The 25,491-nt window shown below is 42.3% G+C and overlaps 1 protein-coding gene across 1 annotated transcript in view; it reads left to right on the top strand.

Annotated features, from left to right (window-relative positions):
* The first annotated feature begins 566 nt into the window (after window positions 1-566).
* LOC136965912 (aryl hydrocarbon receptor-like) overlaps window positions 567-25,491 on the top strand; it is a 43,560-nt gene continuing 18,635 nt past the window's right edge. Inside the window, exons 1-3 of the mRNA XM_067260217.1 lie at window positions 567-607; window positions 1,712-1,899; window positions 24,638-24,753. Coding sequence (XP_067116318.1) covers window positions 567-607; window positions 1,712-1,899; window positions 24,638-24,753 — 345 coding nt within the window. The remainder of the gene's footprint in view (window positions 608-1,711; window positions 1,900-24,637; window positions 24,754-25,491) is intronic.

Here is a 25,491-nt window from a genome sequence, read left to right as displayed (position 1 = left end):
ATCATTTTAACGTTATCATATTCTGTATGTGCAACATAAAAAGTAGACGGGGCAGCGATGGATTCGCTTTTATTTACCCTAAAAGAAGACTGCACCGCGCACAGCGTCCTGGAATCAGAGGTCTAGATCGTCCGCACGTTTGTTGACAAGTGGGACATTTATTTGGGTTCTAGATTTACGGAGTAGGCCTAACTATTTGTTTAGGAGCTGAAAGCAATTTCAAAAATTTTTAAGGATTTAAAACAACAACTTTACAAATTTTTATTTAATCATAATTGTATTGGATGAAGTTAGAACAACGATACCCGGCCACATGACGATGCTTTCTTGTTTTCTCATCCATCTTTGGATCTGATGATGGAAATATTGTATCGAATATAAACCACATTGGTCATTAGCAATACATTTGTTGTGTTCGTTTTGATGATTGATGACTTTAGCTCATGTGTTTATCTTCTTCGCCTCGAGGATTAGTTTAAGAACATTTATGGTCGGCTGTATGTGACGGAGTCGTGCACCAATATTTTTTGGAGGACTTATCAGGCTTGCAAAGGAAAAGCCATATCATGTATGCTGGACGTAAACGGAGAAAACCAGTCCAGAGAGCGTAAGTATCCAACGTTTATTAACCTTTTTTTTTCGTCAGTTCGATGAAGAGACTGAGCCACTTCATTGGAATATTTTCCTAAACATGGCACAACTCAATCTTCACCTACAAACGCCTTATGTAACTGAAGTCGTGTAAATGCGCAATAGGCTAACGGTTGTCATTGCATTACAATGTTTTGATAGGCTACATAAAAGTTTGGTATGTTTTTGTTGAACACCAATGACGAAAACTACTCGTGCTATGAGTATTTTTGTTGTTTGCAATGTACAGAACAAGGACAGCGAGGCCTTAAGACTCACAGACAGCAAACGCTTCTCCAACACATTTCAAAATGTATCTTCAGTAGGCCCTACACCTATTTACAGTAAATCTAGTAGGATATCATAATTGAGGTTGTCAAATACTACCAAAATAACCTATTAAAATGACTTTAGTCAGGATCTAATGTCCATATTGCGTGATGCACTGAAGACCTTCATTACAGAATTGCATTTTTTAATTGTTTTTAAAATGCAGCCCATTGCGCACATTATTTCCAAATACCCAAAGATTATATTTTTTTTTGTTATTTATACAATAATTTTTTATTTATCTACTATATCCCCTTTTGCCATACTCCATCAACTCACCCTTTCAGCTTGTTGGATGTGAACACATATGGTTACCTCTGTGAAGAGGGCTGTACTACGCAAGGGACAAATTCAACCTTCACCTGCTTTTTATTAAAATATATTTATATCTGTCGTTTGCAATTCTGCTTTTTCAATGCATAGATAAATTGCATTATTACACAACCTTTTACATTTATTTTATTACTGAAATATACAGCTAAATATATAATCTATAAGTAAAAGATAAACCTAATTAAGTACCTTAATAACCATTCATATTTCGTTTCAGATACAACAATATTAGCAACAATGCTATAATATTTTAGTGTACAACATATTAATTATTCGTATACGGCTAATTTTATTAAGGGTGCTGTTTTTATTTTTTCTGAACATTGAACATTATAAGTAGTGCAAGGAGCACGTTATTATCAATCCACCAAATATAGAATCACCAAAATAGGAAATTAGATCCCCTGTTCTCTTCCAGGGTGAAGCAGGCCCCTGCTGAAGGAGCCAAATCCAACCCTTCCAAACGGCACCGTGATCGTCTGAATGGAGAGCTGGAGAGGCTGGCCAGCCTGCTGCCCTTCCCAGAGGAGGTCACCACCAGCCTGGACAAACTGTCCATCCTCCGCCTCAGTGTCAGCTACCTCCGAGCCAAGAACTTCTTCTCAGGTACAATAGGCCCTGTTGCATCAGGGTGCCAGTGTTGCGATGTCTCTATTTGTTCAGTCTTGGTGTATGTCAAACATACACCAACTGGATACTGATCGGTGACTGGTTTACATTGATGTGGCCAGGTCAATCACTTTCTGACCCAATGCACTGCTGGATCAAAGATATTTCATACATGTTGTACTGAAAAATATACAGTATATATAAATAATTGATTTTCTCAATTAAACATATTTTTGTTAAAGATTCCTTATATATGTATGTATATATATACACCCACATATCCAAGATGGGTCTTGTATATGTAGTCCTGAGCATCACACCTACAGTATATAAGCTTGTTGGACATCCCATTCCAAAACCATGGGCATTAATATGGAGCTTCTGTAGACCTCAGGTTGTGCATGGGATTTTTGGTTTCATGGTTTTAGGCTTGAACCCTTAGTTCTATTGGTGGCAATTTGAATGCTAAGCGTAAAATGTAATTCTAGACAATTCTGTGCTTCAGAGTTTGTGGCAACAATTTGGGGAGAGCCCTTTCTTGTTCCAGCTTCATAACACCCCATGTGTGTCCGTATACTGAGCGGTGGCCACAAACTATTGGCCATATAGTGTATTCAGATCTGTACACAGATTCTAAGTTCTAGAATGAATTTTGTATGCGGTAAAGTTGTCGCAATACGACGGTGGGTCACAACGACTGATGGGTCAGAATGACCCGAAGATAACACAAGGGTTAAGTTGTGTATTGCGCAAGTAGGTGGGGCGAGTAGTAGTTGTCCTGCCTTGTCACTGGGGGCACTGTGGAGCTGGGGCTTTTTAAGCCTCTTGCTTGTTTATGTTCATATCCCTAGAACTGTTATGAAAATGTCACAACAATAGAGCTCCTCGCTGCCTCTGTCGTGGACTGTGTTTCCAGACGCCTTCAAAGCACATCCAATCAGCAGAGACATGGAAGGAGCAGCCAGTCAGTCAACAAGCCTGCGTATTATTCCATCCTGGAGAAAGGGACGTCAATATTTCATACAGGCCCACAATGTTGCCTCCATGTGCAGATGAGGCCAGAACACAGTCCTTCATTAAAATGCAGAAGTAGAGAGGGGGAGGGGAGAAGGAAGGTGTTGAGAGTGGGGTGAAGAGGGGCGGGGAAAGCGCATTTGAAATACTTGCATGCAAGAGACTGAGAGTGAAGTCGTCTTCCCTCCTATGTGGGGCCAAAGATGATGTTATTTTAGGCGATGATCTTTAAAGGAGAGAGCTGCAATGCGGGTGTCGGATGCTCTCCAGACATGAATAATTAAGGAAACCCCCCAGAGCCTAAAGTATTTATGATATGGAAGCAGAGCAATGTTTGTTTAAGACTGTGGCTTTTTGAAACGGTTGTTTGAGGGGTAACGGGCAGCATACAGGACAGGTGATATGGTGGAGTTTGGGGGGAGGTACCAAGGTGGTACGATGAGGGGAGTAGGAAGCTTGAAGTTCATGACACATTCAGTAAAAACATCCAGGGTGAACATACAGAGCAATATCCAGTACACATGATATAGAATGACTGCTTTTGCTCTCAGGGCAGAGAGTGTCAAGACCTCGACCCATCCAGTGAAGGAACAGTTTCATAGTAGACCTTTCACACTGTCCGTCTAAATCACCGTAAATCAAGTAATTCGAAAGCAGCTATTGCAAGACTCACTATGACATCAGATATCAACGGCAGTGTCTATATGTGATAAATACACCACATCTTCACACATCTCTGGCTCCTGTCACAAGAGATGTGATTCTGCCCTTCTTCACAAGGTCAAAGGGTAGCGTTCAGGCAAGGCTTCCTGTCTAACTGCATTAGCCTACTTCCTGTTGATAATTAACACGATCGCTGCTGAGGGCCAATGCTCCCTGAAGACAACAAGCCCCTGACTCTGTGACAATCAGTCATTTGTTTGTATGTAAACAGTGTAGCTGCTGTTGGGTGTGCTGTTGGGGGTGCTGGGATCAGATGTGCTCTGTTCTGTGCCAGAACGAGGCCTGCGGAAGCTTGGATGAGCTGCACTGCTGTCCATAGACCTGTCTGTATGACCACTAACAGACTGTCCATAGACCTGTCTGTATGACCACTAACAGACTGTCCATAGGCCTGTCTGTATGACCACCAACAGACTGTCCATAGACCTGTCTGTATGACCACTAACAGACTGTCCATAGACCTGTCTGTATGACCACTAACAGACTGTCCATAGACCTGTCTGTATGACCACTAAAAGCCAGCACAGCATTGCTGTACTGTCCTCTGTGTGTCTGTATCTTAATGTTTCATACAACATACAGTTGAACTAAAATGAACCCATTGGCCAGAGGGGGTTTATTTGAAGCTCCAAATATTTGTTTGATTTTCTCATTCTAGTGTTTATCTGTTCAGCATGTCAGGGTTGAACCCAAAAGTGACTGTGTTGTGGCTGTGTGTGTGTAATTAAATGTCTTGTAGAAGTTGAACAAAGCCTGGTAGAGCCTGTTTAATCCCTCTGCCAGTATTATCCAGCCCAGCTGCTTCTCCTTCAGAACCCACTGGCACTCCTCTGCTGCCAACCTAATGAGAATGAGGTGGTGGGGGGGGGGGGGGGGGGGGGATTGGGAAGAGAGAGATGAGGGGGAAAGAGAGGGAGGTCAAGAATTTTTTTTTAAATGGTAAGACCATTTCATTGTTTCTTAAAATTGGATTGTTAATGGAGTACCTCCAACCACTCCAAATTGCATTGATAACGACACATTGAAGTTTAAGCTGAAAAGCTAAAAATCATCTGAATGCCTTTCATTCTAGAAATAGATTTATAGCTATATTTAGAATTTGTTGGTGCTCATCAAGATTCACCTACCCTCTCAGTGCCATTGTGCACTGTGCATAACCTTCACTATCCTTAGCAACAATACAACAGGATTATCTGTGCTCCCAATTGAAACAATTGCATGCAGTTCCATGGAGAAAAGAGATGAGATTTTTTCGCTCCGTCCCTAGATCTGACTCTGAGTTAACAGTGTTGCGTTGGAAAATCATAGTGTTCATGTTGAGTTTGTTGACAGTATTTGTCATCCATATGTGTCAGCTGGCTTTGACTGAAAGGCATTCTGGTAGATTAGTACTCTCGGGTAAAAGACATATCTGTGCAAACTTTCTTCACAGCGTGCCTAAATATATTAATGCAGAAAGCTTCCGTTGGTTGTGTCACTGTCATGGCAAATTTAAAATGGAGAATCAATTATTTGGTTATTAGTGTAACCTATTGTGAAGCCTACACTTCTTTTTTTCTGGTGTATGTTTGTATTCACGTGTGTTTGTCTGTGTGAATATCTGTAAATAGAGTGTACAGCTACTAATATGAATCAACACTTGAAATTCTGATAATTCTCTTTAATATAGGTATAGTAAAGAGACAAACTCAGACACCTACACACAGCAACACACAATATAGAGAAAGCAGCTATTAAACCTGTGTCTAGCGTAGCTGAAAGCAATTCTCCTAGAGACTGGGCTTGGCTCTCCAATGTGTTATATTCTTTAGTGTTTCCTCGGTTAATGGATCACTCCTGCTGTGATGGCGGCCCCCAGCCGAACAACCAAACACACGTTTCCATCCATTTGCATTCGCCCCCGGCTGTAGTCTGGGATGTGGGAGGCTTTCATCCCTCTTGGCTATTTGACGATAAACACAATGAGCTGCACTTGAGAGATGTTTCACTCAGTGTGAATGCAGAAGTTTTTGCAAAAGTGGACAGAAACCTTGAAAGGCCTTTTGACAACAGACACAATCTTCACAATTTCATAAATATGAAATATACTGTACATGACCCGCCCAAAATCCAAGTCATTTAGTGAATGAGGATCAGGGCACCCCTCTGAGTAGGGAATGGCCCTTTAGGGTTAATTTGGTTAATAGTGTCAGCACCTGTTTTTTCCCCTGAGCAGAGAACAGAAGAGCCAGTCTCCAGAGAAGGTAGCTGAGCTAGAAGCCAGCATTCCTCTGCATGGTCCTGGACAGAAACTGTTAAATAGGATTGCTCTCTTTTTTCTCTTCCCATCAGCGACACTACACTAGTATCCGAACCATCCATGCCTTCACAGTCTGCCTGGCTGTACATATATTGAGATTAGAATGGGAAACAATGTGAACGGATTTGTAAAAACAGGATTTGTAAAAACAGGAATTAACAAATTAGCCGGGAAGTTAGCAAATTAGCATGCTTTTCTCGTGTCTTTCATCATTTGTCATCCACGACTATGAAAGTCACAGAGATAGTGAGATCTCCATTGAGGTTTCTGAGATATTGTTTTATTACTATTGGCCCTGTGCCAGGGTTTTGACAAATGGAAATGCACCCCAAATACACTATCCAACACTTTCATAAAAAACGCACAGTACAAATTCAATGTTGGCTCAACATGTTGTATTGTTGAAGAGAGACATGTCATGCAGGTTTAGTGTTACCCAAAGGTTCAAAAGGAAAATAAATGCTCACGAGTGAGAAAAAGATGTCTTAAGATTGTGTTTGGGCATGTTTGGCCTCTTTTACAGGCTTCCTTGTGGCACAAATGCATTATTTAGGTCAATGATGGCTGGAGATGGAGTGAATCCAAATCAGAATGACACAGAGGAGAGGAATATATTTTTTATTCATTTCCAGAAGGTGGACCATTGTGTCTGTTGTGCAGTCACTGGCTCAAATTGCCTTTTGTGAATATAAATACAGATATGTGCTGGTACAGCACATATGTTATGCAACTATCCAAATATAAAGACATGGATATTGATCATAAATCATGCACAACAGTATGGTTCAAAGGAGATGTGCTTTGTTCAATGCATGAAGCCAGTCAGGAAAACGCAGACTGTATGCTTCTGAGGAAGCATAGAAATAACACAAGCGCGATAATACATCATAGTAATCAAATAATCTCTACCATGGTTTTGAACCCTGTAGAATAGAATCAATTAACCGTCCAAGTACAGTAGGTCTCTCATGTGCTACTACATGCTAATGTACAGTGTGCTGGTGTCACCTGGACCCCCAGTGTTTACAGCAAAGCCTTATTTCTCTCTGGGCCTGGTGTTCAGCGCTTCAGGATGCTCAGAATGGTTACGTAAGCTCCAAGGCAGTTGCCAGAGTCTTGTGACACGTCATGATACTCATCGGCACTGCTCGACCCCAGACGTGTTCCCCCTCCATCCCTCCATCTCTCTATCCCTCACCCCTCCCCCCCGCAAATCGGAGGCGGAGTGTCCCTGGGCTAGTGGATCCGCAGTGGGTCATCCCTTCGCCCCCCCTCTCTCCTCCTCTCCCCCCCCAATCCCCTTACCCTTGCCCCTCCTTGTCTGTCATGGGGCTCAGGAGCTTTTTGGAATGCAGGCCACCTAAGAGGGGCTGGAGCGGTTGGAGGGTTGGGGATGTGGGGGTGTGGGGGGGGGGGGGTTTAATCGGTAATGACCAATCCCCCTCCTCCCCGTTTCCTTCTGAATAATCTCTCATAAGCAAATTTGTGACCATGTGATCGAAAGAAGAAAAAAAACCTTGGGAGACAGGAGTGTGTGGGCTGCGTGCTTGGGTCCTGCATTAGCAAACGCTTGTTCATGTTGGGCTTGTGTGTGTGTTGCGTGCATCCATGTGTATGTCAGTGGGTGTGGGGGCGTGTCCATTGCGTGTTAGTGCAGTGTGTTGAGGGTGAGGGAGTTGAAATGTTCTATATTTACTCCCTGTCAGTCAGAACCAGGGCCATTCACACACTGGTAGAATAATTAACACACAAACACATGCACAAATGCACATCAATGTGTTCGTACTGTACATTTTGACACGCACATTCTCTCACTCCCTCTCTTTCTCTCTTTCTATCTCTCTATTTTGAACTCTTGTTCTCATTCTGCATACCTCTATACCTCATTCTTATTCTCATCTCTCTTTTTCTCTCTTCCCCTCTCTGTCGCCCTTCTCTCTCTTTCTCTGTTTCTCTCTCACCGTCCCACTATTTCTGTCCCTCTCTGTCTCAATCTCTCTATCACTCCCCCCCTCTCTCTCTTCTATCTATCCCTCACTCGCCCCTGTCCCTCTGTCTCTCTCTTTCTCTGCTCCCTTTCCTTTTCTCCCCTCTCTTTCTTCTCTCTGTCTCACCCCTCTCTCTCTCTCAATCTCTCTCTCTCTCAATATCTCTCCCCACGCTTTCTCCTGTGTTCGGTACACGCACAGAGTCAGAGCAGCACAGAGAGACAGATATGCGCACATCCTGGTTGTAAGCAGCCATGGGTGGGTCTGGGCACAAATCCAAAGAAAACATTTGCGTTGGCCTCGCTTCTCCCCGGCTCTCACCCAATCAATTGTCTTATCTGGGTCATTCGGGCGGGGCTTTTTCACCCATCAGCCAATACAGTGGCAGCTTCTACTGACTTCTAAACAGGGTTTCTGTCGCCATGGCTTCCTCACTCCTGGCCCTAATGCGTTTTGTTAATGCCCTCCAAATATAGCTCCCTGTCTTGATTAAGAGGCCTGCTCTCTTTTTGCATATTATTATAGGGACACAGATGAGGTAGAATGCTAACTATCTACTGTGCTGCCTCAGTGCAAACATGTTCACCGCGGCAATGGCTTTGACCTGAGCCCATTTGGAATGGAAACAACCAGGATGGTACTTCTGGAGGGAAAAGATAATAGTTGATCTCACTTTTATCTAACTATTATCCTACAATCATCTAATTATTACCTATTTGGTAGTGTCCTATTCAGATTCTCTAGTATTCGTATTATGGGTGGGGGAAAAAATCAATTCACATTCGAATCTCGATTCAGTCTTCTAGCGATTCACATCGATTCACCAATTTCAAAAATCGTTTTATTTATTTATTATTATTTATTTTATATTTATAACATGGTCTGGGTGAATACTCGATTCGGATTGGCTGCAGGGGTGCCCATTATCGGGTGATAACGGACACCTACTGCGTCATTGCAGAAAAACTGTCTTTTCACCGTTCTAAATTATTCCGCTGGCTACATAGTATATGAGCCTGTACAAAGTGTCTGAAATAAGTAACCATAACAACGGGGACGGAGTCAAAGCCTCCATTTTGAAAGACTTTAACAAGCTAACTTGTGAAGGATTCATATATCTATGTGTCTATTCCAATATTCCATGATATGATGATGGTATTCTATGACACAAATCTGTGTTCTAGAAAGAGTGGTCTGGAGTCGCAGAGGTCCGATAATATCAGCTTTAATGCAGCAGTTGGAAATCAACAAGTACAGAGCTCTGGGGTTGTCTACGTTTCCCTACCCGCAACAGAGTTTGGGCTGGTTTAAGTCCAACTGGCTATCTTTCCCTCCCCAGCATATAATATACAGTGCAATTAAAACAGAAAGATGAAAAGAAGGTTGAGCTTGTTCTCTCGTGCATCAGGGAGTTGTTCTTGCCTACGCGTCCCACCTGCTCGGGTGCCGTCTCCACCCGGTTTCAAGGTTGTTTCTGAAAATGAAGAGATAGAGACACAAAGAACAGCCTGCTTCCCACACTCAGTGTGAGACCTAATGTTTAAGCCTGGGCACACTTCTAAGTTCATAACTTTAATAAGCACAATGCATAACTTTAATAAGCACAATATATTCTTTAATCCCTCTTTTGATCTCTGAAAACACCAGAGATCAATCAACATAGCCCGGACCAACTACCGTCTCCTCGTCCTGGTCAGCCAGCCCCAGCAACGGCATTTGGAACCCCTTCGTCGGGTTCTCCTCAGCCGAGACAATGATCCTGTTACACAGGGACCTGATACATGGGATACAGCAACAGTCATGTTGATATTGATATAGCACACTCTTAAGTAAAATAGCGGAAACCTTCTTAGTCCAGTACTATTCTAGTGTGGTCAAGCAGTATCACTCTTGACCTAGTCGTAACCCTCTTTTCCGGACTCTCACATTCGTAGCAATAGCAAAAGGTTCACTGGCCCTTCTCCACCAACTCCTGCAACGTACAACTGGATTCTGGAGCAGCACAACACATGCTCCACTGGTACCACGTACTTCCTTTCCCCAGCACCCTTAGGGCATGCAAGGTTCTCTCGATGACCTTGAATGGTCCTGTCCATAAATGTACAACAGGCTTCTCCGAACATCGGATGATGTATTGGGGCAAGTGGGACAGGGTCTTCAAGGGGAAGATCATCCAGTGAGAAAGGGGGGGACATGGTCTCCAGGGGAATGGGGCCTTAGAACAGGGGTTAGGTAGTCAGACCCGCCGGTCTGACTCGTCCTGAAGCAGAAAAGAGTTACAGTCCCAGCATCACCTTATCTCCCATGATCAAGCAGTAACTGAGTAAAATGAGATGCGAACAGTAAGGTGTGACAACAAACCCAAATTAAAAAAATATCCTATTACCGATTACACAATGTTGACATACAAATCAACAATAATGATGAGACTATGCAGCATTATGGCCAAGTGGTGTGGACACACTGGACACAGTGGGAAAACCCTAATGATGTTATAGGGGAAAACCCAACATCCATGTATCCACGGCAGACCTGGACATGCTCACAGGCCCCCTTCACCACATACATACTTTAGCCAAGCTTTTAGAATTGTAATAAAATAAAATAAATTCGAAACAAATAGAAAAACCAGAAATAAGACAGGATATTTTAAAGTTTTCATAAGATCCCTCCTTTCATTGATAACTTTAATCAATACCCAATCTCCTCGTTTGACTCCTCCACTCTTTGGTTTACTGCTTCACCTGGAACAGAATTTAGCAGAAGACATCTCTTTTCTAGTTAGCATTTTTTATAAAATTGGTTAACCATTTGATTCGCCTCTTCATCATGCTATGTGAAAGGCTTAAGTTGTGGTATTACACATGATCTCCAATAAATCAATTCAAATGGTGTTATGCATCTGGTATAGGACTGGGAAAGACTTCAATTCACATAGTAAACATACTGTATCTATAATTACCAGGCAGTATTGACCCTTCAGTTTTCTTATTGTTGAGCAAACACATGTAACAGCATCTAATAAGACCATACATCATCATTTGATAGTCAACTCCTATTAGTCATGCCTAGAAATGACAATCTGTTTCTTTGTTCCCTTCTTTAGAAAATCAACTGTTAGTCTAATTTCTTTCACTCCAAAAAACCTTTTCTGTATTTTAAAACAGTTAAGTTTAAGACCAATATTGTGTTTGTTTTTTCTGGTTTTGCATTATGCCAAACCAGAATCCGTATGCTTCTTAAATGAAATATAAACCAAATCATGTTCTTAATGTAGCTATTAACCAAACATTTTTCCCAACTATATTTTCTATAAAGGTCAGATAGGTAGAACTTCATAACTCGTTTTGCTGCAGTTCAAAACGAGCCAATTAGCTCAAACCATCATAACCACAATTTATCAGACTTGATGAGTCTTCCCAAATTATTTCAGAACTGAATGTTATAATAACCCTCTTCATAATACAACATTATCACAGCCTAACTGTTTATCTCAAACAGTATGCCAGGCTCTGATAAAACTCTCAAATAAATTTTAAAACCAAATTACAATTAAACTCCAAATAAAAGTACATTTAGTTATTTTCTCTTTCTCATTTTTAACCAAATTATATCTAATACCTTTATCAAAAGTCTTAAAAACCCTAGATTTTACTATTTTGACTTAAAATGTTATCCCATATACCTTCAAAGTATATTCATAGTTTCCTCTTCAAAACATCAGTGTTTAAACCAATCATCTCTTCACATCCACAAAACGTTCTTGTTTTATTTCATAACCTTCCATGATCCTCTCTAAACCAATCCTTTATGTAACTTTCCAATTGCTTCCTCATAATTTTTCACATACATTTCCTCAAACCATTCTTTGACCAACACAGCTGTTTAGCGTTTACCGTCTATTCACTTAATTTTGCTCTAGTATAACTCTTCCAATTGTATTAGAACCAATTTATAAACCAGGGGTATACCCTCTGGGATAACCTTTGTAACATCTCAACGTAACTGACTCTTTTAGCCCCCACCTTTCTCCAACTCTCCTCGGGATTTCTTTAACTTCTTGGTCAAAGGAAAAAACACACCACACTCCTCTCTATTTTTATTAAACTCAATCTGACTCCACACAAATAGACAATGTTCAGGGATTCTAACCCTTGGAGAGGACTCTAACCTCCCTCTGGACAAAGACAATGAGTTCAGGGACTCTAACCCTTGGAGAGGACTCTAACCTCCCCTTGGACAAAGACAACGAGTTTAGGGACTCTAACCCCTGGAGAGGACTCTAAACTCCCCTTGGACAAGACAACGAGTTTAGGGACTCTAACCCCTGGAGAGGACTCTAACCTCCCCTTGGACAAGACAACAAGTTTAGGGACTCTAACCTCTGGAGAGGACTCTAACCTCCCCTTGGACAAGACAACGAGTTTAGGGACTCTAACCCCTGGAGAGGACTCTAACCTCCCCTTGGACAAGGACAACGAGTTTAGGGACTCTAACCCCTGGAGAGGACTCTAACCTCCCCTTGGACAAGGACAACGAATTTAGGGACTCTAACCCCTGGAGAGGACTCTAACCTCCCCTTGGACAAGGACAACGAGTTTAGGGACTCTAACCCCTGGAGAGGACTCTAACCTCCCCTTGGACAAGACAACGAGTTTAGGGACTCTAACCCCTGGAGAGGACTCTAACCTCCCCTTGGACAAGACGACGAGTTTAGGGACTCTAACCCCTGGAGAGGACTCTAACCTCCCCTTGGACAAGACAACGAATTTAGGGACTCTAACCCCTGGAGAGGACTCTAACCTCCCCTTGGACAAGACAACGAGTTTAGGGACTCTAACCCCTGGAGAGGACTCTAACCTCCCCTTGGACAAGACAACGAATTTAGGGACTCTAACCCCTGGAGAGGACTCTAACCTCCCCTTGGACAAGACAACGAATTTAGGGATTCAAACCCCTGGAGAAGACTCTAACCTCCCCTTGGACAAGGACAACGAGTTTAGGGACTCTAACCCCTGGAGAGCACTCTAACCTCCCCTTGGACAAGACAACGAATTTAGGGACTCTAACCCCTGGAGAGGACTCTAACCTCCCCTTGGACAAGACAACAAATTTAGGGACTCTAACCCCTGGAGAGGACTCTAACCTCCCCTTGGACAAGGACAAAACACAAAAACGGTTGATTTCCCACCACTGTTCGTTTGACTAGGTACGATGAAACATAGTAATCGTCTAAATTTGGTTCTCAGTTCCGAATAGCAGTACTTTGAATTAACAGGTGTCTGCTTACCTTTTTTTATGTTGAGGCCTCTGACGATTACGTCTGTCTCCTCGCACCGGTGTATGGGTCTCTCCCCCGATTCGTCGGTCGGGCCGGAACCCTCTGGACTCCCTCTTTTCAGCGTCGGGGTCACCATTTGAAGGATTCTAATTCTTTATGTGTCTATTCCAATATGTAATGATGGTATTCTATGACACAAATCTGTGTTTTAGAAAGAGTGGTCTGGAGTCGCAGAGGTCCGATAATATCAGCTTTAATGCAGCAGTTGGAAATCAACAAGTACAGAGCTCTGGGGTTGTCTACGTTTCCCTACCCGCAACAGAGTTTGGGCTGGTTCACGAAGTCCAACTGGCTATCTTTCCCTCCCCAGCATATAATATACAGTGCAATTAAAACAGAAAGATGAAAAGAGGGTTGAGCTTGTTCTCTCGTGCATCAGGGAGTTGTTCTTGCCTACGCGTCCCACCTGCTCGGGTGCTGTCTCCACCCGGTTTCAAGGTTGTTTCTGAAAATGAAGAGATAGAGACACAAAGAACAGCCTGCTTCCCACACTCAGTGTGAGACCCAATGTTTAAGCCTGGGCACACTTCTAAGTTCATAACTTTAATAAGCACAATGCATAACTTTAATAAGCACAATATATTCTTTACTTGTATTTACAACAATGAGTGACTTGAATATTTATTTTAACCTATTTGAAAAATTTTACTTTTCTAAATGTAGTGTGTACTGCAGACAGGCTGCAGCCAACACGACAGTAGCAGCAACTCTACACTTATTTTCTTCTTGAAAATCTTTATTTTATTTGGGGACAATGACATGTCTTGATAGCTGCCTAGTCTTGTTGTTAAACATACAGTAAAATTATAATTACTGTTTGGAGAATAGGTCAACTTTGATGCGGTCATCTCACATCCATTTTCGATTCAACTCGCTCCACAGGCTGCGGCCGTACTGTAGCCTAGTACTAGTATATGGCCGATACCTTGTTCGTGAAAATCTTGATATTGATTTTGGGACAGTGACATGGCTGGTTAGCTAGCAAATCTTCTTGTCAAACATACTGTAAAATTAGATGTACTGTTTGTCAACCGTACACAATGTTATTGCCTTTTAATCTTGCTAGCAATAACGTTAGCTTTCGGGCTAATAGCTCATCCAAAGGAAAGCCGGTGACACTGTTGGTTCTATGAGTTGAGCGGACTAGAAATATCAGAGTTGGCTAACGTTAAAACCCGTTAGATTTTCATCCGGCTAGTGCGTTACATTAGTCGCTACTTTACCATCGAGTTAACATGACTAGCGCATATCATCATCAATTAACTGGCTGTGAATAGCAGCGATACATCGAATAGTGTCCCCTAACCGACCCACTGGATCAGGACGTTATTTATTTTAGGCTGATTTGAAATTTATAGTCTACCTAAAGTAGAGCCAGGGCCGGATTAACAATTTTCTGTGCCCTGGGCAACAAGGTTTAAGCCCCCCCCCCCCCCCTCCCCCCTCCCCTGTGTTTGATGTGATTCTAGTTACGGATTTCAAAAATGAATGCGAGCACGCGAAGCGCGCGAGCGAATTTTTTGGGCCTTTATTTGAGCTTTATGTAAAATAAACATTCTACAAGCCGTTTTTCAATTGGTAAAATCTTGTCAGACAGGAGGTAAGAAAGTAACAGCTAGCTGGCGTCAGTTACTTGTAAAATGCATAGATAATGTTTAACAGTAAAATCTCAATCTAGCTTGCACCTAAATAAATTAAAACATATTTGAGTGTGCTAACATTAGCAATAACGTCAGCAAGTTTGAGGTGTATAGGCTAACCATTAAATTAGCAGCACATTTCCCGTATTTAACAATGATTAAACTTACCTGAAAGTGATGCACGGGCACCATCTCGCAGTCTCTTTCTTTCTTTTTTCCTCCCCCTGACCCCTGTTATCTTTTTAAGCCCATTTTAGAAAAGTTGACCTAGCCTACTGTCAAAGTTCGTCAGCCCACTGAGGGAAGGGCACCCACAGCGAGCTTGGGAAGTTGAGTGTGTAGCCTATTTGTTTATGTTTTGTTTGGGGGGGGGGGGGGCACCATCGTAACTTTTTGTGAGCATTTAAATACATCTCTTGTTCTGCCTGTTTTGTAATATACGTGTCTAATATTTCTATACTAAAATAATATCGGTATTGTAAGTATTATAACTATGATGATTTTTCAGTTGGCTATTTTTTGGTGCCCCCTCAGGAGTTGGTGCCCTAAGCACAGCGCGTAGTGAGCGTTATGGGAGCGGCGGCACCGGCTACTAGACTACACAAACACGTGATTTAACATAACATTTTGATCGAACGAGTGGCAATAAAGTACTCACATTAAGGAAAGTCAGGACTGCGTTCATAACGTGATATAACATTTTAGTTGACATTGTCCAGGGCCCCTTAGATGTCATGTGCCCCTGGGCAAGTGCCCAGTTGCCCTAATGGTTAATCCGGCCCTGGGTAGAGCTAGAGCAAATCTATCCCGATGTCTACCACTATTTCAAATAGTAGCTAGCCTACCAAATAATATTTGGTAGAGTGCGTTTACTGTCAGTTAAGAGGTTATTGGAGCCTATAAAAGTCTGATGCCTACAACTATTTTTTTAATGGGAGTCAACAAACAATGTACATATGTTCCTGTTTCGCCCGCGATACAAAAATGCTGCCCCCCCCCTTCCTCAGTTACGACGCACTAAATTCTAACAAATATATTTGTTAGACGCTACACATGTTATACCTCATTGGAAAGCTACGATTCTTGTGCTTGTAGATATGTAAACCATTTCAAGATCGAGTCACAACAACAAGTTTAGTCAACGTCTTTGTCCAGTCACCACTTTGGTGTTGTTTACAAAGCCAAACGTCTCTACTTACCCTCAAAGGTTCTGTGTCGTCCAGGTATGCAAACAACACATCAAAACTTGATCTGCGTACATTCTCAAGGGTTCAAAGTATCTAACCATGTAAAGTAATTCGTCCAAATACAATGTTTTACGTTCATGAATAGCCATTATCCTTTGTTTCATTATGCAAGTTAGCCGACGGAAGAAACAACTTGTTCACATAAAAGTGTTCTTTTCTCTATTTTTTTTCTAGAGTATTTACGATATGAAGGCATCAAAATGTCCGTTGAACCCTCCCCTTTTGATTGACACCTTGTTTGACCCAATAGGAGCTTCCATGCCCCGTTGACAGCCCTCTAAAGCCAATTAGGTCTGTGCGTCCTGCCCCCCCCCCGCCCCCCCCCCCCCCCCCCCACACTCTTTCTAAACAAATTTCTCGAACTGGCTTCGACTGGCTCTGAAATGAGCTCGTTAGCCTTGTAGCTGAAAGCTAGCTGAAAATGCCAATACCTCATTTGTATGTGTCTGTGGAGCCGTCAAAATAAAAGTCGATTGCGCAATATGGTAATTGCGCAATCAGTTTTCTTTGTGCGCCAATCCTGGGAATCAGATAAAGCACTCCAATGTGTTCATGCTTCAATTTTTGTGTTTCAGTAATACTAATTAGGGATTTAGCTATTATATATGATAGTTCTAAGTACCACCTTTCATTAGAGATAACAATTATGAAAAATAATACCTTTTATCCTGAGTATTTGACCTTGGTTACAAAGGGTCATTTTGGAGTCTCCAAAAGGCCCTTTTAGAAAATGAATGGATGTACTCTTATAAAAACATGTGTCAAATATGAATATATTGTGGTATTATGTTTGACTTTTGATTTGAATTGGGTAAGCCTTCAACCTGTGGTACAATTTAGTCTTCCAGCTAATACCTACCACCTCTAGGCCTCTTCAGGCCTCTGTTTTCAAAACAAAATCTAGGCGGAAATAGAAATTTTCACTTTCCTTGTGTTCAAGCTTCTATTACTTAACACTAGTAGGACTGACAGGGGTCCTGACAACAGGGGACATAACTTCAGAGTGTCAGCTTTCAAAAGAGATCATTTACATGCATGTACTCCAAATGGTTCAAGAACAGCTTCCAATTTACTTTGGGTATGCTGTTTAGGCGTTTTCAGGCAAATTTAACAGGATTCTTAAAAGGTTAAGACATGACGACTTAAAAAGACCTAGACCAGCTATGATGCCTGCATACTAAATGCAACGGTCGGGGAGGTGTGCGGGTAGGATATCTGCCGGTTATTTGTGGAATAACTGCTGTGAAATTGTAGTAATTAATAAACGCACCGATAAATGTTGAATATGATCTGCTGTTTTTACATCACCCACCTGTCATTTTTGAACCAAGTGTATGGTCGAGGGTTAAAAAACAGGTGGATATGAGAGTTAGCCATAGGACTACGCATGCAGTGTCAGATCCACAACCGAGTTCTCTACTGAAGTATATTTATTATTCAGGTGGATCCCTTGCCTGTTGCGCAAATTCATTTCAGTAACCTAAGCCAGGACACATCGCCACTGATACTATATAGGCATGATTGGAACTTCCCTTCCTTGACAAGTTATGGCACCCCAAACCACCTTTTTAAAGCACTAACCCAGATAGCAAACTTCATTGAAACTATGCTGAATCAACATTCCGCTTTCAACGCTAATTTCATTAAACCAACGTCAGATGTTGACCCATCAGCATTTTGCACCCTTATTTAATATTGAAACAACGATGAAAAACCAACGCGATTCTAACGGTATTTCCACCAATATTATTACTATTGAAAGATCAACAAGCTATTATTTACAGCAGCAACCCAGTCATCTCGTTGTCCCGTTTTTATAGGAAATTTAAACTTGACAACTTGTTCTTCCCCAATCTCGACGAACAGCCAAACACAGCAACAATTGACATTGTTTAAAAAAAAAATTGCCACTGTAACTTGCTCACTTATGCTTCTAAACTAGCTGACTTCCATCAAAACAATCATTCGCGCGTCTGAAACCGGAAGCTTTCAAGGGCCAAACTTGACGAATGAAAATTCTAGAATGTTCATCAAAAAAGGTCTGTGTGTGTTTTTTATATATTTTTTTTATCTTGGAAAAATCGTGAATCGATTTTAATCGAATCATGACCCCAAGAATCGATTCGAATTGTAAGGTACCAAAAGATTCCCACCCCAAATTAGTATGTGTAGTATGTGTTCCGGATTTACTTAAATTCTCATTTAGCAGACTCTTCTAAACATTTAACCTACAATACAAATAGTGTAATAGTAAGTACAGAAGATAATCAACCTAAGTCTGTGTCTGGCAGTGTTATTGTTCTTGTTTTGTCTCTCTCACAGAGGCCACAAGTGCCTTTTCGGGTGCAGTAGCATGATCCCAGAGTCACATGACATCCGGGTCACATGCTGGGATTGGGCAGGAAACTGAAAGGACAGCGAGCACTCAGAACATCCCTGACTAATCCCGTTGTAAATAGCAAGATGGGACAAATTGAAAATAGTCAAACAAGTGGTAAATATTTGCAGTGTCTGAAATGTGGGGCTTTTTTATAGATTAAAGAGTAAGGCCAGGCTTGGCAAAGCCCCTTTTGTGACTAGTACTGGGCCAGAGATCACAGTTGACTGAAACGACACGTCAATGAATCTTAGAAAAGCATGATGAAGTGTTGTACCCAGCCCAACCTGACCTAAGGCTGAAAGTGATGCACGGGCACCATCTCGCAGTCTATTTCTTTCTTTTTTCCATCCCTTGACTCCTGTTATCGTTTTAAGCCCATTTTAGAAAAGTTGACCTAGCCTACTGTCAAAGTTCGTCAGCCCACTGAGGGAAGGGCACCCACAGCGAGCTTGGGAAGTTGAGTGTGTAGCCTATTTGTTTTGTTTTGGGGGGGGGGGGGGGGGGGGGGCACCATCGTAACTTTTTGTGAGCATTTAAATAGGCTACATCTCTTGTTCTGCCTGTTTTGTAATATACGTGTCTAATATTTCTATACTAAAATAATATCGGTATTATAAGTATTATAACTATGATGATTTTTCAGTTGGCTATTTTTTGGTGCCCCCTCAGGAGTTGGTGCCCTACGCACAGCGCGTAGTGAGCGTTATGGGAGCGGCGGCACTGGCTACTAGACTACACAAACACTGTTTTTGACGTGATTTAACATAACATTTTGATCGAACGAGTTGTAATAAAGTACTCACATTAAGGAAAGTTAGGACTGCGTTCATAACGTGATGTAACATTTTAGTTGACATTGTCCAGGGCCCCTTAGATGTAATGTGCCCCTGGGCAAGTGCCCAGTTGCCCTAATGGTTAATCCGGCCCTGGGAAGGGGTAGAGGGATGGAGGGGATGTCTTGTGTGGTGTTAGCTCCTTTCCTGTCTATGTGAGGTAACCTGATTGGTGCCTGAGATGTGAATCCCCCTGAAGTGGCTCCAACAGCAGTTTCCATATTCTGCTCCACGTCAGACCCGAGCACTAAGGGTTAAACACGCTTGAGCACAAACATGCTGACACAAACGCCAGAGCTGTTTCTATCCAAATCCTTAACTTGCCCCCAACCCCCTGGCAGAGTTCCGGAGTGCATCGGCCCATTTCACAAGATGTCAGGTTTTCAGGGTCACTGCTTTTTTGTCGGATTTGCTTCATCAAACCCCAGACCTGGTACATGAGGTGGGTGGGGTCAGAGGCCAGGCCACTCCCACTTCTCCTGAAGTTGTGGATTGAAAAAACACTGTCTAGTTAACTTGAGCGAAAGAGAATGGGGGGGAAATTGTAGTACCTTTTTTAATATTAAAATAAATCGAAACAATAGCTGCAGATTAGAAGTGCATTTTTTTGTTATGGTCATCAGGATTTTGCATCACTACTCAGTAGCCTTCTAAGCATATCAACGTTTTCTTTTTGACAGATAATCAAAGATTAACATTATGATAAATGATTAAAAGAACAGATTTAGAGCAATTGCCGAAGACTCGGAGGAAACTTGAGTTCCAGAACATTAAAAGGAAGGGTGAAGGGAAGAGTGAACAAACATCCACTCATAACTCAGATGTAGAACAAGAAAAATGGGAAAAGCTTAAATCAGAGCTAAACACAGACAACCCTCTGGAGATGGTAACTTCTCAGAGGTAGGGCTTGTGTAGGGTGGACCCCTAACCAGTAGCGGACTGGCCATCGGGAGCACCGGGAGAATTCCCGATGGGCCGAAGCACTTCTGGGCCGGAGGGCCGCTTGCCTTATATTTTTTTTTACTACTAATAAAAATTTCGGCAGAAGATCGACACGGTTGGCCAGCAACACCGTTGGCCGGCCCCCCTTTCCCCCAGGACGGTTGGTCTATTCCAAATGAACGTTTATGCAGCCCTTAGTGCCGCTTATACACAACAGTGATACTGACAGATCGAAAGCTAGCTAGTAGAGACATCATAAAGATGGAAAATCAGGCTAAGAAACGTAAACGTAATTACCTTCACTAGACAATGTTTTATCAAGTGAAAAAACGTCTATGTTCGTTTGTTTTACATAAAGCTCCAAAAACAATTTTTCGCTCAAATCAGCCAAAAGAATTCGCTCTCCCGCTACGCGTGCTTGCATTAAGCGTGGAAGTCCCTAACGGTGGACGTGAGACTCCATTGCGCTTAGACAAGCGCATTGTCAAAGCCAACCTGTTCAAATCAACTCACTGTAAAAATCCCTTTGGGGACTGCCTGGGCTCCATTATTCCATGTGTATGTGGTGGGGACAGGGATGTAAATATTTTATTACATGCATTGCTTTGCTTCTGCCAACTGAAGCCTGGTGAAGCACACCTACTTTCTGTGATAATCTCTCTTTCTTTCTTTTTGACTTTCTTTCTTTTTGTCTTTTTTTCTTTCTTTCATTCTGTCTTTCTATTTCTCTTTCTCTCTTTCATTAAGCAGGTCTGCCCCAGCTGAGGCATTAAGCTGAAAGCGTATTATTGGTGAATTTCCTCATATATGGACTCCCCACCGATCTAAAGCAGCTTTAAGCCCCTCGTATCTTCACTGCCTTTCCAGCTGCAGATGATCTTATGTTGTACTTGAGCTACATTCCACTGTATGTCAGAAGTTCACATATTAACTTTTGTTTGGATGAGACTCCAGTGGAAACAATAGTAGCAGAGTCAACTCAAACATGAACCAGATTTTCAAACGATGGCCATTTTGAGAGACTGTCCAGTCAAAATATTAAACTTTGATATATCTGAGTTATCTTTCATCCACAAGTTCAGCAGTGAAAAAAGTGACGGAGGGGGACAACATAGCAGGAACTTCACCAGTGTACTACAGAGTGCATATACAGTATATATACATGTATTTCCTTACGGATGAGTTTGTGAGCCCATGTTAGAGACAGTACAATGTGCACTGACCTCCCACCATTGGAATCGATAACAGTCAATTGTAGTCTAGCTGGTAGTTCATAAGCCTTCGGGCCCATCGGACTGTTCACATTCAGCTATCCTGCTCTTGTGCTGAGGTGCTGTGGTTAGGGTGACCACTTGTCCCGCTTTGTGTTGTATCGCACAGCATTTTCAATATGTGACGTGCGGGACAAGGGGTGAAAATGCAAAGCGGAACAGGTGGTCACCCTAGCTGTGGTGCTGTTCTATTGTGGTGCTGTCCTGCTGTGATGTTGTTCTGCTGTTCTTTTATTGTGCTGTGGTGCTATGGTCGTGTCCTGCTATAGTGCTGTGTTGCTATGGTCGTGTCCTGCTATAGTGCTTTGGTAATGTGGTGCTGTCCTGCTATGGTTCTTTCCTCTGTGTTGTAGTGGTACTGGCAAATGTTGCATATAAGTTGATAGGACTGCTCATGGTCTAACACCTACTAAAGACATACACTGGTATGTGCACAGACACACTCATACACACATGCATTGATACACATACTCGCACACACTAACCCAGACACACACACACACAAATCTGACGTAGAGTGTCTAATGGGAACAGGGTCCGAGAGCACACCCAGAGGAGTCTGGTGTGAGGAAATACCAGCCACGTCCCTGACCCACACAAAGACCACCACGTCCCCAGGTGTCCAGTCCTCTCACCCCCTCAGCCCCCCCTCTAATCTCCTCCTGCCCCTCTGTATGTCAGCCCTGACAGACAACAAAAGGACCTGACGCAAAGCCCATTCACCCAATCATGTCAAGATATCGCCTAGGGGGTCAAGGGTCGTGATGGGTCACAGCGCCGTGTTGGAATGGGGGTCAGAGATCAACGAGACTGACCACTCGTCCTTTTCTCATGACATCATCGGCCCCTCCAACTGGCCTTTCATTCCACAAGCTATCTGCTCCGGTTGGACTCCCTCACTGAATTGATCACACAACAACTCAATAGATTCATTAGGTGACTTGTCAAGTGATAAAGGCTTGACAACGACATGGTGACATAAGTTCTTGCTGTGGGTGCTACTGTGTGACAAGGTCAAACTAAAATAGCACCATGTGGGAATATTCCATGGGAGACTACGAATATTAAATATAATTTAGTTTGGACCTGTATCTTATATACTATCTGACTATGTCCAACCAGTGTTTACCCACTTAACTAAAGCCTAAAGACTTTGTAGGCCTCAGACACAAGTGCTATTCATATAAACCGACTTACAAAGATCTTTTCGACCATGTTCGTTTTCCAAAGATCAATTATGATAAAGTATATTGTGATTGATCCGTTGGTGTTTTTACAGACAAATCAAGTGCACTCAAGTCGGCGGGGTCAGATGGCTGAGCGGTTAGGGAGTCGGGCTAGTAATCAGAAGGTTGTTGGTTTGATTCCTGGCCATGCAAATGACGTTGTGTCCTTGGGCAAGACACTTCACCCTACTTGCCTCGGGGGGGAATATCCCTGTACTTACTGTAAGTCGCTCTGGATAAGAGCGTCTGCTAAATGCCTAAATGTAATGTAAGTAGCTGAAACTATTTAGGCCCAGGTCTCAATACTAAACACATGTACTTACAGTATGTACACAACCATGAGTCTTTGTATTTCACTACATATCTTTTAAAGCAGTAAACACTGCCATTTTAAAGAACTGACAGTTATCTTGAGATAGTAAGCCTAAACATATCTACACCTACTTCAGTAATGGTGAAGGTTGACTATTGAATGTCCAGCTGAGGGGTGAGTTTGAGGGTATGACCTTTATCTCCATTTACTATGGATACTGTAGGTTACTCTACCATCTACTCTGGCAGTGTACAGTATGTAGGACATCTCTAGATGCTCAAGTGAACATGTTTCTACACTTTATCCATCCCTTCTTCCTCTCATCTATCCCTTTTTCCTCTAACTTATGCCTCCTTTCACTCATCCATCCCTCCTGTCATCCATCTTGTCACTCTCATCCATCTCATTCATCACTCGTCCCTCTCATCCATCCCTTTCTTAACTCTTCCATGCCTGTGGAAGGTGTAGAGGAAGAAGCTTCTAGAGATTAATGGGTGAAGTGTCATGGCAACAACACATGGAAAGAAGAGACTCCCTATAGAACAGCTGGAACCAGAGGACCTGGAGCAACAGCCAATGAGAGACTCAGAAACAAGGGGGGAAGGTCGGGGGGAGGAGGGAAAGGAAGAGGACTGAGGAGAGAGTGGAGTGAAGCTTGGAGAGCTGCAAAGTGCAAATATAGTGACGCCTGAAGGAATAGTCACCTCAGTTCATTCTGATGCAGTGCTAATGTAACTCTGTTTTTTTCTCTCTCTGTCTTACTGTCTCTCTATCTCTCTTATTATCCCTCTCACCATCACTTTCCATTTCTCACTCTACCTTTTTTTCTCATTCTCTCTGAGTGCTTCTCCAACAATTTTGTATTTTCTTAATTCTGCCACGGTCACATTCTGCACAGCGTGCATAGTTATGATGAATCCCTTTGTGTGTCACAGATGTTCCATTGGTTATTCACTGTTGTTGGACAAAGGGGATATTTAAGGATGGGCATTGTTTCTGAATGACTGCCTAGTGTGCTGACACATCACTGCTTGCACATTTTTTGACTTACTCCAATATGATATCTATGCATGATATTTCAGGTTTGAAAGAGAGTTTGAGAGTGAAGTGAGTCACTCCCCTGAAAATATCAAGAGATTAACACAGAAGTACACCACACAGTCAGGTCTCAGTCATACGAATTATTTGTCTTTGGTGTTTTAGTTCATAAATGTGCCGATGGTATCTAAAATATGTTATTTGAGTCTAGAATATGTCTAAAATATGTTATTTGATACATTTTTGATGAGCTGGGAGTTTGCTGTACAAACAGTACAGTGTGTTTAATCTACTAAACATAAAGCATTCTGACATTCACAGCAGTGCTTTGCAAACATTATTACAGGACTAAAGTATCTCTCTGTCTCTGTTCCCCCCCCACACACACACACACATACTCTCTACTCCCCTCCCCCACCATCCTTTCCTTCTCTCTCCTTCCACCTTTCTTTGTTTCTCTCTGCTCTCTCCAATCGACAGTAGCCCTGCAGAACCACACTAGCAACAGGGTGCCAGTCAGTGGAGGAGATGAAGACAATGGCAGTGCCCCTGGGCTGACAGACACATGGCTGTCCGAGGGAGAACTGTTACTGCAGGTGTGTGTGTGTATATATACATATATACGTGTGTGTGTGTGGTATAATCCTGTTTCTTATATACTACTGTAATAATTGGACCAATACGCTGTTCCTATTGGTCCAGAAGACGTTCTCAAAAGTTAATAAATCCGTTTATATACCTCCTGAAAGTTTGCAGAGGTAAATAAACGTTTTTACGGACCTAGCAACAAACGTGGCATCTGCTCGGCAACAAAGTAGCCTACATTGCCTAAAAAAACCTAAAACAACCAAATATGGTTTTTGCACAGGTCCGCAAACGCCCCACAATCGCTTCCCGTTTTATGCACTACATTACGATCAAATCTTGTCTCTCACTAAGTCCAACATGCAGTATATAGATGTACAGTATGTCCCCCATTGCACTCAGGTTAGAATGATTCAAATGTAATTTACAAATATTCTATAGAAAAATAAATTGACAACTGACTTCTAGCACATTTACAGTACATATGGATGTGCAGATCATTGTACGCTGTCATCAAATTTAAATTCTGTTTAGTAGGTACAACAGTTTAATGACATGTTTTAGCTGCTGGGGAACTATGTTAATCTGAGTGTCTGGACCACTTTCATGTTTGTGTTTGGGATGAAATCTGTTTGGGTTGGGACGAGCTCAGGAAAAGCTTATCAGTGGATGTCAGTCTGCTGCTGTCAGAGCCCTCAGGACGAAACAGCTGATCTCCGTTTGGACCTAGCAAAATACAGCCAGATAAA

The sequence above is a fragment of the Osmerus mordax genome, chromosome 2, assembly GCF_038355195.1.
Source record: "Osmerus mordax isolate fOsmMor3 chromosome 2, fOsmMor3.pri, whole genome shotgun sequence".
Classification (NCBI taxonomy): domain Eukaryota; kingdom Metazoa; phylum Chordata; class Actinopteri; order Osmeriformes; family Osmeridae; genus Osmerus; species Osmerus mordax.
The sequence above is the reverse complement of the archived record's forward strand: the minus strand, read 5'-3'. Positions and strand labels throughout refer to the sequence as shown.